At 38.4% G+C, this 12,085-nt stretch overlaps 1 protein-coding gene across 3 annotated transcripts; it reads left to right on the top strand.

The window, feature by feature from the left end:
• The first annotated feature begins 944 nt into the window (after positions 1-944).
• On the top strand, positions 945-9,695 carry ccnl1a (cyclin L1a). 3 transcript variants are annotated; one of them, XM_028464253.1, is made up of 10 exons: positions 948-1,259; positions 1,466-1,540; positions 2,763-2,872; positions 4,547-4,667; positions 4,798-4,862; positions 6,663-6,762; positions 6,855-6,959; positions 8,341-8,588; positions 8,676-8,774; positions 8,860-9,695. In XM_028464253.1, the coding sequence occupies exons 1-10, from the start codon at positions 1,005-1,007 to the stop codon at positions 9,329-9,331; spliced, it is 1,650 nt and encodes a 549-aa protein (XP_028320054.1). In that variant the 5' UTR covers positions 948-1,004; the 3' UTR covers positions 9,332-9,695. The 3 variants fall into 3 exon arrangements, with proteins under 3 accessions (XP_028320055.1, XP_028320056.1, XP_028320054.1); XM_028464255.1 differs by lacking the exons at positions 6,855-6,959; positions 8,341-8,588; positions 8,676-8,774; positions 8,860-9,695 and adding an exon at positions 5,306-5,319 and having other exon boundaries at positions 946-1,259; XM_028464254.1 differs by lacking the exons at positions 6,663-6,762; positions 6,855-6,959; positions 8,341-8,588; positions 8,676-8,774; positions 8,860-9,695 and adding an exon at positions 5,306-6,225 and having other exon boundaries at positions 945-1,259.
• The last annotated feature ends 2,390 nt before the right edge of the window (positions 9,696-12,085 follow it).

Here is a 12,085-nt window from a genome sequence, read left to right as displayed (position 1 = left end):
TACAGAAATGAATGAAAAATCTCAATTGAATTTCCCGGATCAACGGCGCAATTTAAAGATTTGTGCGACACTTGAGTATAATTAAAACCTGGGAAAAAAAATATATACTTAATTTGATTATGTGACAAAAAAATGTTTTTTTTTTTTTTTTGACCCGCTTGGTCCTATTTTTTAGGGTTGCGAGGTTATGTTCATATGCTTTATGTAAATGTCAATTGTAAAGAACAAACATTGCCCATGTTTTCAAATTAAAAATTAAAATAGAGATAAAAATACAATAGAAAAAATACATCAATACACATATTAGTTGCAAATAAAATGAAAAAGACGGATAAATAAACAACAAACTTGATTATATGAATCAAAATTGTGTTTTTATATACAGAAGGGACAAATTAATTTGGAATATGTATTATTATTATTATTATTATTATTATTATTATTATTATTATTATTATTTAATTTTTGTGCAAGAGTTCAAAGGTTAACATATTCGCTGTGATTTGCGTCAGAAATGAAGAAAAATCGTCTTTAATCCATTTATGAAAAATAATATATTATAGAAGTCTCAACATCAGTAGACGCTAATCTATGTTTTAAATCCAATCGAAAAAATATAGTTTCCAGGCAGAAGACAACCACACACTTATAGCATTCAATAAATAACAACAACAATTTGGTGCAAACTGTAGTAGAAAAGTATCGGTGACTTTTATTTTAAATATTTATTTTTATTTATCTATTAATAGCAGTTCAATGAATCAGAACCTGTGCTACGTCTTAAAGCATTGTTATTAATGTGATTTTTTTTTTAAACTGCTATATTTGTACATCAGTCTAATTATAACAACATGTGATACCATGCACTTTAAATGTTTTATTTATTTTCTTCTTTGTAAAATATTGCGAACTATTTAACGCGGCGGATGTGTAAACGTCTGAGTGTCGTTATTCAGTAGTGTTGCTCCGCACGGTTCGTTATCGCTTTCATCTTCAGGGTGAACATGGCTGCGGGTCAAGTCTCTGCTCCTTGTAACGCGTCCTCCAACAATAACAACAACAGCAACGATGGCATTCTTATCGGTGACAAGGTTTATTCAGAAGTCTATCTCACGATCGATAACTCGCTCATACCCGATGAAAAGCTCTCTCCGACGCCGTCGATGCTCGACGGCTTGGACCTAAACACGGAGACCGACCTTCGCATCCTGGGGTGTGAGCTGATTCAGTCGGCGGGAATTCTCCTGCGACTGCCTCAAGTAAGACTTAAACCACTTCTTTCATATTATTATATACACACAGTGTTTATTTGTTTTTTAGTTTGAGCTTGTTGTGGAACGTTAGCTTTTTTCTGCTACAAGCAGCTAGTGTGGTGGAGTCAAAATGGCGGCCATCCATTGTGCAACGCTGGGCCTTCACCGAAACCTCATGTTAAGACTGATTTTTCTGTTTTCTTCTTTGGCAGGTGGCAATGGCAACGGGACAAGTGCTTTTCCATCGCTTCTTCTATTCCAAATCGTTCGTGAAACACAGTTTTGAGGTAAGTGTATTGTTATTTCCAAGTGGTAGGCCTTTAGCGTTAGCACTGCATGACGTTGCCGTCACGTTGGTGGGAGCCATGTTGTTAACGCCGCACACCGAAAAATACAAGGCCCGGTGTGGCCATCACTCGCCTGCCTAGGATTATGTGGAGTTAAAACTATAATTACTACATCACGGATTAGAAAGAGTTGATTTAAGTTTGGTGTGCTAGCTTGGTGGAATGGCGGTTTATTAATTTGATATACATTTAAAATGGTTGGACACCATTCGCGTCGCAAAACCACAAACGGTCTGGTTGATAGTTCATTTAATCTTAAATTGGGGTATTCAATTATTTGAAAAAAGAGAGTCTGGCTCATCTATTCTCATGAAGGTTAAACTGGCCCTTACAGAAGCACCTTTGATGATAAGTTTAATCACATCAGCTCTATGGAACTAGCTTTTCTTTCTTTGTTTCCAAAATCAGATCTTGATCCAAATTAGTACATACATACAAAATACATACATACCCAGTTTTAGGGGTCAGCAATTAGTTAAAGCTTATTTAATGTAACTTCCTATCAAATATTTAACAAATCAGCTGCCAGATATTTGTAATGAACAAAATCTCTTTGCAGGTAAAATGAGGTTTGGGTAAAAATATTTATATTGCAGTTTAATATTGTTCAGTAAGGGTAACTGGTAGATGGCTACATTCAGAGGTTCATTTAAACATAGCGATCAACTTCCTATTGGGTGTGGTAACTTGTAGAGCAGCCAGGACATTTGTAAAAAAAAAAAAAAAAAAATTGTTTTTTAATTGGCAAGCTGTAATTTGCGTTTCTAAACCGTAAACTAGCTGATTTAAGACAAGTTATTCAAATCATGACTGAGACACTGGGGATGTATTGTTGTCCAGTCTAGACTTAATGGAACAGTAAGATCAAATGCTTATTTGAACCAACCTGTTGACATAAAAGGCAACAGTTTCTCATTCTCCTAAATTCTTTGGCTGGGCTCCCCTTAATAAATGAAATCGACGCATGACGTTAACTGTATCAAAACGACCCTGGCTTTAGTTTGCATCATGGGTTATTGAAAGCTTTTATCTCTGTCTTTGCATTCTTGCTTATTTGGTCATTTCGAGCTGCACTGCCCAGATGGACCTGCTCGTTCCCACTCTCAGCTCATACAAAAGACTTCTTTTTTCCAAGTTAGCACTTTAATTGTTATCTTTCCAGATTGTTGCTATGGCTTGTATCAACTTGGCATCCAAGATTGAAGAAGCTCCACGGCGAATACGAGACGTGATCAATGTTTTCCATCACTTGAGACAAATCAGAGTCAAAAAGTAAGTATCTATGAAGTAAACTGTATGAATGTTGGGAGAAAAAAAATCTTGTATTCTTTGTGATGTTGTTCACTAATGTTTTTGTTGATGTGAAAGTGCCCTTCTGTTTATTCATGAACTCTAAACCATTTAAAACTTTTCAGTTTTCAGAGGCGTAATTCTCCAAGTTTAACATCATTTCAGAATTACAATAAATTATTCAACGCTGTTTTTCAGCAATTTTGGCCTGCATAATAAGCATTTAAAGACGATATGCATTTACTTCATGCCATGGTCTACATTAGAAGTTTGTTATGATGGGATTTGAGATCTTGGCATTTACTTGGCTTCTTTTTTCCCTTGCAACCAACTAACAGCGACCAGCTACATTTACCAAACCCTGGGTGATGTGGAATGGTACGTAAGATGAAGCTGTCGGCATGACAACCATGGTACGAGGGGTCTCAGCTCCCTCCCCCTGGCCTACCCCACTCCCCTTCCTGTGGGAGACTCCTGTGGTGCGAGCCACTGCTGGGCACTGGGATCGGGGATGACAGGTCGGCCGAACCCCTTGGCCACAGGGCGCCTTGAGGACTCCTGTGGTTCAGTCTTAAGCTTTCTCTAACAACCCATCAGTCTATCATCGACTGGTAATGTAGTTTTCCTTATTGGCTGCACATCGTCATGCATCTAACCAAAGTTAATTAGTAAATCCTCATCACCAGCTGTTTTCATGGCTTTTAAAGAAATATCCCCTTTGTATGTGTGGGGAAGGTCAGTTAAGGTTACATTGCACAGGGCTTTTTGGTAGAAATTTACATTGTGACATTTTTTTGACTGGTATCTTATGGCATGGAATAGTTCACAACCATTTAAAAGTTAAGACACAATTTGTCATTGATCATAAGTGAGTGCAAACTTTTAACTGTTAATGTGTGTAAAGTAAAATTTGTCTAGTCATGTTAGTTAGACTCAGTCAACTGTTCGGCTCTGCATGTAGTTTGACGCATGAGATTAGTCATTTGGGGTTTTTTTTTTTACGTTCACTTTAATCTTTACTGGTTTACGGATAGTTGCTGATCTTTACTATGCCTGTGTGGAAAAATGTTTACATTGGATGATTTTAATAATCTTTGTATTCACTATTATTTTTGAGTTGATTAGTTGCATGTTTGTTTTTTAAGTATAGATGTAAACAAAGCATTATTTTTCGTAAAAAAATGCTTCAGTATTGAATAAACTTAATTTCAATTACACAACAATTTTTACATCTACTCAATTCAATTGTCAAATTGTGATTTTGTGGTAGCTACTATTATTTGTGTAATTCTGTATCTTAATTCTTATCATTGGCATGGCCAAGTTTGTCTTCCTCGCTTGTGTTTGAGTAGCAGTTTATTGGAATCTGTTCAAATTATTTGTATCATCTTGTTATTGTCCAATAGTTCCCATTTGAAGCAGTGATCTAAGTTGGTATTTCTCTAAAAGCTGTGGCACTGGGTGATTGAGGTCAATTATAGATACTAAAAGTTCACTGAAACCACAGGAGTCGTCAAACCCTTAGCAAGTTGTCAGGCATGCAAAGCTGTTGCTTTCAGTTGGTTGAAAGAGGGGAAAAAGAGTTCAGAAATAGACAGAAGGGCACTTAACATTAGGAAAGGAACCAAATACTCATTTTCATTCCCTTAAAACTAGGAATCCAAGCTCTTTGATACTTGATCAGAACTACATAAACACAAAAAACCAAGTCATCAAAGCGGAACGGCGTGTGCTGAAGGAACTTGGCTTCTGTGTCCATGTCAAGCATCCACACAAGGTGAGAAAGCATTTTGAATGTCAGCAGTACAGATGCACATATGCATCCAGACAAATGTTCTCACAACTTTAAATCATCCAAGTGGCAGTTACACAATTCGGCTTTGAAAATCCAGTTTATCTGCTTCCAGATCATCGTCATGTACATCCAGGTCCTGGACTGTGAGAAGAATCAGACGCTGGTTCAAACCGCCTGGTAAGTTTCTTTGTTCTCGCCTACTCTTCCCCCCCTCCCAACAGCAGAATCCTGTGTCATGTCTGCAAGAAGTGCCACCAGACCTGGGCTTTAGAGGAAATTGAGCCTCAAATGTCACAAATGTAAAATTATCTGCTAGGAGTTTGAGACTGACTCAAATGTGGAACCAACATCTTTCAGATAAGTGACACTTTTAAGTGCTCCCCGTCTTTAACAAAAAAAGAAAAAGCACTTAATGGTTTTGCCCAGGTCTGACAGCGACAATCCTTCACTTCATTTGAACACCTCAAAGTCTTTCCTGAAAGAGCAATTGGTTTTTCTTACAATCCTGCTACTTGTCTTACTCTCTTGTCTGTCCTACATGGCTTGATGTAGTCTGTGTTTATCTGGTGCCCAGGGGACTTGGTTTAACTTTGTCCTTTCTCTCTACTCTTCGATTAAAGGGTAGTCCATGCTGGTAAGTCACATAAAGAACCTCTGAACTCTGCCTCCTCCAACCACATGACCTCAGGGAGCTCCCCCATTGGCTGGCTGTCCTACTGCTGACAGTCAATCCCAATGCCGAGATTCACTGAAGGGGCGGGCCTTTCCCATCAGCCAACATCATCATGTTTTCTCTTTGGTGTACAAAAGGATTTGTATTTTTTGGATTTGTTGCAAAAGTTTTCATCTGTAATAGTTTTAATAATTGCTTCATTTCCTTTTTTTTTTAGTTAAAAAACCCTTTAGGTTTTTTTTTTTATTTATTTTTTTGATTGACAGTAAAGTACTTTGTCACAATGACGTGGTGTCCAGACATGTGTCTGTCTTTCAGGCTGATCCAGTTCTCAGGTTTTGCCTCCAAGGACCTGTCTCACCCATGCAGCATCACAGTGCAACAATAAGCCATGTTTGGTGGTGTTAGTAGGACAGGCCTTTAGTAGAAGGGAGAATACATTTTTCCCTTTGACCTCATACTTGCTGACATTTTTCAGTCATTTCATCATCTTTTACTCCATGGATGTCACATTGTTGTGCATTTATTCAGCTCACATCCATGGCACTTTATTTTTAACACCCTCTCGATAACCCATTCATCTTAAGTCCTTGAAATAATTCAGGCACAAAGTTTTTTTTAGTTACACCAAGTGACGAATTGTCCTAAATTGTAGTACCAGATTTTTTTTAAGAAGCTGGTCAGGGAGGTGGAGCACATTTAAAGATGGCTGTATTTGGTGGTCATGGTGGGCCGACCCCCAGCCTATGGCTTATCAAATACTGTAAGTGGGGCATGATGGCTGTCTTGCTGCTAAAACCCTGACATTGACAGCAGTGGCTTTTTGACTCCAAGCTAAGTAAGCTGTTGCATGCTAATACAGCCCCCCCCCCCCCCCCCTCCCATATTTCAGATCTACCAATTTGCGAAGATCTATTGTTGTGTGTTTTTGCTTGTGCATGTTATTGTCCTGGTCAGCATCACTCTAAGTATGGGTTTGGCAGGTCAACAAACGCGCCCCTTCATTTGTTTCCGTGTTTCTTTTGTGATGAACCTTTGGATTGCTCAAAGAGAAATGGACAAAGTTAAACTTTGCACACAAATTGCACATTGCTCTGCAATTTAAGGGTCAATGAATGAGACAAGTAGTTAGAATTCTAAGAAAAAGACCACTTGAACTGTAGTGGAGACCTATCAAGTCTTTAGCTCTAATAAGCTACATTCTGATTGGCCAAATTCATATTCTTGACTTGATGTATTCATTGGTTAATATAATTGAGGTGTTTGGAGAAGATGCTATGTTTTTTGGTTGTCTGTCTTTTTAGGAACTACATGAACGACACCCTGAGGACCAACGTGTTTGTTAGATTCCAAGCTGAGACCATCGCGTGTGCCTGCATATTCCTCGCTGCCCGAGCTCTGCAGGTAAGAATGTGTGAACGTTTGTTGTGGGTTCACAATTAGAATACCTGCATTTGCTACGTCCTTCGAAATAAATGTTCATGCCTGTGTTCCAGATGCCTTTACCATCAAAACCTCATTGGTACCTTCTGTTTGGAGTCACTGAAGAAGAAATCAAAGAGATTTGCATCACCACGCTTAAACTCTACACCAGGAAGAAGGTACATGTTTATTTTGTTTTCAAGTCTGTCCCTAGTTTCCTTAACCCTCCTTTTATCCATGGAGTCAATTTGACCCCAGTCAATGTTTATCATTCAAAAAATGAAAGTTGACTTTATTTTTTTGCTTCATTTCATGACTTTTCCTAGTTTGATGAGTAAAATTAATTAAGCATAACATTATCATGATGGTATTTTTTTTTTTAAAGTTCTTAACATATATTGCACACATTGGTGTTTATCTGGGGTCAGTTTGGCCCTAAGCTGATTTAGCTATGAAAAACTCATCTGTGTGACCTTTACATCCCCACACCTGCAGGTGCACGGTTGATACATGACAACTGCCAAAATAGTACTGATATTTTGTGTTTCACAACTGGGTGAGTTTTCAAACATGTAAAACCCCTCACATACAAACAACAACATTAAAGTAACTAAACCCCGAACCCACTTTTCAGCTGAATACATATGTATTTGGGTATTAAGTAGTGCCTTTTATTAATCCACAGCGGTGTGGGTGTGTCTTACTGCTACAGTAACGCCTAAGGCTGGGCAATATATCGAGTTTTTAAAAAATATCGATATTTGTATTTAAGCATATAGCATAGGACTATATCGTAATATCGATATAATTTGCATAACATTAAAAGTTTCCCTGTAGAGCTGCAATTATGCCTTTTTCTCTCCCACTCTGTCCCTGAGTAAAACTGCACGCGCTGACTAAACACCCCCCTCCTCCACTCACTCACCTCAGCAGCCGCGGTGACAACATTGAGACAGTGTTGAACGAAGAGTTATTTAATTTTAAAAAAAAAAAGGAAATAATGGTTAAATAATTTGGAGTGGTTTGACTTCAGAATGTCACTGTGCGAGTGAATGAGTGCATGTGGGAGTGAGTGTGTGCTGTAGAGATCCAGAAGTCTCTGCGGGTCGGTAACGTTATAAACAGGACTCAAAACAACTTGTTACCATCACACTGCATGGTTATTGTAAGCAGGGGAAGCTCAAACAGAAAATTAACATGTCCATGCGCTCAGTACAAATCAGGAAGTAGGCAGATTTGACTCTACTTTGACCTTATGTTACCATGGTCTCATTAAAGGGACAGTCCTCAGAATGCGATCATTACACCGCGTGTGCGCTCGCTAGTGGTAACTGTTGAATTAAAATACTTTGGATAATGGTATCGGATAAATTCACAATTCAGTAATAATAAATAAATAATTGATAGTTAATTGTAAAAACAAAAAACTGTACGGCAAGGGCAAAATATCGAGATATGTATCATATATTGTGGTATAGATTAAAAATATTGATTTATTTTTTTTAAAGGCCATATTGCCCAGCCTTATTTCAACTAGGACTTCTTTGTTTGATCCTTCAGCCCAACTATGAGCAGCTGGAGAAGGAGGTGGAGCGAAGGAAGGTGTATATAGCTGAAGCTAAGCTGAAAGCCAAAGGTCTGAATCCTGACGGTACACCTGCTCTCTCTACACTGGGTGGATTCTCTCCTGCTTCCAAGCCTTCCTCTCCAAATGTATTTAAAGCAGAAGAGAAGTCCCCAAAAGACCTGAAACAAGTAAAGAAGGAAACAGATGGTAGAACTCAACAAAACAAGAGTCCACATAACGGGTAAGAGGCTACGATGTGTGAGTGTCAGAGTATATAGCAATGAAGTAGTTTTGGTACCTTTAACTGTTTGTTTTTCTATTGTTTCAGGTTAAGGAAGGAGCTAAAGATTGGCAGAAACAGTAGGAGTGGTAGCCGCTCCCGCTCTAGATCGCGGTCTCGGTCTAGATCACGCTCCCCTCGCAGACAGTAAGCTGAAGCTCCCATAGGTTTATAATTTAAACATTTCTTTAAATTATTTATCCAATTAAGTATTTTGTTTTTTTCATTCCAGTTACAACAACAGACGCAGTCGGTCAGGAACCTACAGCTCCCGCTCACGTTCCCATTCTCACAGTCGAAGTCCCTCACCACGCAGACACCCACCTTCACCATTACTCCCACACCTCAAGTCCAAGTCCAGTCACCATAGCAACAGTGACTCCAAGCTGAGCGGACGACACAGCGGAGGAGGTGGTGGAGGTTCTAGTTATAAGAGGAAGCGGTCACGTTCCAGGTCACGCTCCCGCACTCCAGTGAAGGTGGACAGAGATCGGGAAAGAGAGAGAGAGCGTGAGAGAGACAGAGACCGGAGCTCATTTGACATTTCTACAAAGAAACATAAACACGAGCGAGGAGGAGTTCATCGTGGAGAGAGGAGGGAGAGATCTCGCTCCTACGATAGGGACAGAGAGAGGGAGCGTAGCCACAAGAGCAAACACCACAGCAGCAGCGGCCACTCAGGACATGGTCGCCATCGACGCTAACGCTCCAACACGTACCGGCTAACGAGGGATTGTGACTTTATTTTGGTTTTATTTTTGGTTAAGATTATGCAACATTTTCTCTGAATTCCCCACACATAAATAAATGATTTCATACCTGTAATGACCTGTTTATTTACAGCCCATCAGAAAAGGTGCATCCAACCCATTAATATTTACAAAAAAAGGCCAAATATTTGCTGGTTGTCACAGCTTTAATTCTATCCTGACAGTTGAGTGATCTATAAGAATGTTATCTGGTGTAGCTCTGAGGTGGTCATGGTGGAGTTCTGTTTGTGGGTTTATGAAGACATTTTCTCGGATGCATTACAAACTGAAAATTTCAAAAAAAAAAAAAAAAAAAAAAGTCTAAAAGTACAGCCAACTGCATTGTAACTATTGCATTCAAACTTGCTTTAAGAAAGATATGAATGCTTTGACTGCAGTTGTAAAATGTGGGCATGTATTTCATGGGGAGGTTTTTCTGCATCTGAGGAACTTCATCTGAAATGGTTTTTGTAGAAACCAAGTTTGCTGGTATTTTGATGATCTGGCGGAATTAGCCAGTGGCGTAGAAGTATTGCTGATAATTCAGATTCCAAGACTACATCCAGCATTCATGCATACCCCCGTCACCAACATTCAACGTTGTGGTCTATTTACAGTGTAAAGATGGACTGACATTCACTGACGATGTAAATGCTTTGATTTATAGAAGCCAATTGTTCAATTTTTTTTTTTTTTTTTTTTTTTTTAACTTTCTGTATGCTATAGATGTATTTTGTAAATTGAAAACAAATGCGAGTTATACGAATTTTTTCCTCAAGCTGATGGAAGACTTCATTATAGTTTGTGTGCACGTGTTTGTCAAATTTTTATTCGGTTAATAAACTATATACCACTAAAATGAAAACTTTTGAATGATGTTGCAATAGCACCGTTTACAGATCACTAATATGGAGGACTTTGATATCCTGACGTGAATTACTATGTGGAATTGAAGGAAACGTCAAAGCGATCAGCAGACGCCTCTGACGAAGACTGGCAATTGACAGTCCAAACAAGTCAGGAGATCAAAGTGGATTTCCTAAGGAACAGTTGTTAGAATAAATTAAACCTCAACATGTTAAAAAAAAAAAAGAAGACAAAAGGAATCACTGTAAGGGTTAACGTCTTGACAATACTTACATTTTTTTTGCCTTAAAATTTTGTCCGAAAGGCCTAAAAATGAACTTTTATTAAAAGTAAAATGTGTGATTCTTTTATGTAATCAGCAATTACTCCGCTGTTTTTGAGTTGTGTCTCTGGGTTTGATGATCTAAGCCATGCTATTTGTGTTCAGATCAAATTAAGAATATCCTCAAAAGAAATATTAAAATCAGCTGCAATGTCTTAATTTGACCACCAGGGGGCATCATGTAAGCAGCAGCAGGTACAACATAACGTTCAACTTCTTATACATCACATAAGTTTCACATTTGTCCACAGGGGTCGCACTGAAACAATGGTTTTGTTGTAAATAAGATTCTGTTATTGTTCTTTCTTGCCTGGTTGAATAAATATAGTAAAAATCAACTGTGGTATATCAGGTATAATAGAGTTAAACTGAGGCATTATATTGTTTACATTGCAGTTTTTTTAAAAAAGTTTTGTAAAAGGATAGTTTAATAAATGTCAATATCCTATTAATATGTTAACACTTAATACAAAAAATAAACAAACATTGGATCGTCAGATCCAATGGTACAGTATGTGTGCTGTCATCTATAGATGAAACTGCTCTGCAGCCACTAATCAACACGTACGATTTACTGTCGGAGTGTCGGTGAAACTCCCAAAGGCCTGAGGGAGACTCCGGTCTGTACGCTTCTTGGTTACCACCAGTTGAAAAACACATGAATGATGAATTCAGACCTGAGATACAATTTCACACAATACCCACTTTGGCCCTCATTTATCAACCGTTCAGATCTGAGCGTACGATGTGCGTTCGCTCACAGTTAAACATATGATGTTCCTTTGCTGTTGTTCTCTGTCCTAACCTCAGGGGCCTTCGAAGCTAGATAATTATATCCTGGCTTCACCTAACCAAACATCCTCAGACAGAAGCCTTCCTAAGAATCTTGATTACAACTCTGTAGAAGAGCTGAGCGTAAATGGAGATCAACAAAACTCCAAATTCATCTAGAACTATACAAAAATATGTCTGTGAAAATTCAATGATGGCTTGTTCAAAGCAAGGCAGCAATATTTTTCTGAAATTATTGCCAAAAATGTCAACAACTCTCGCACGTTGTTTTCTGTAATTGAAAAGCTCACAAACCCCCCAGATCAGATAGCCCCTGAATTACTGTCAGCTGGAAAATGCAATGAACTTGCTGTATATTTCAATGAAAAAATACAATCAATAAGGTCAAACATCAGAACAAACCAGCAAAATAACAAAAAGCTTGAACAGCTTCAACCACTGAGGGATGAGTCAACAACAATGTTAGAGTTTATTACAGTGAACCCAAAAACAATAGAGGAAACTGTTCAGCAGCTGAATCCATCAACGTGTTGCCTTGACACAATACCCTCAAACTTGTTTAAAACTGTTGGAAAGTCAAATGTCACTGATTTGTGTCAGATAATTAACTGCTCATTCCAATCAGGCACCGTACCAAAATCCCTGAAAGTAGCTGCTGTGAAACCTCTGTTAAAAAAGAGAACACTGGATGCCTCTATACTCGCTAACTATAGACCAATCAGCAACCT

Source organism: Gouania willdenowi, chromosome 13 (assembly GCF_900634775.1).
Source record: "Gouania willdenowi chromosome 13, fGouWil2.1, whole genome shotgun sequence".
Taxonomy (NCBI): Eukaryota; Metazoa; Chordata; class Actinopteri; order Blenniiformes; family Gobiesocidae; genus Gouania; species Gouania willdenowi.
Note: the sequence above shows the minus strand (reverse complement) of the source record. Positions and strands in the feature narration are given on the sequence as shown.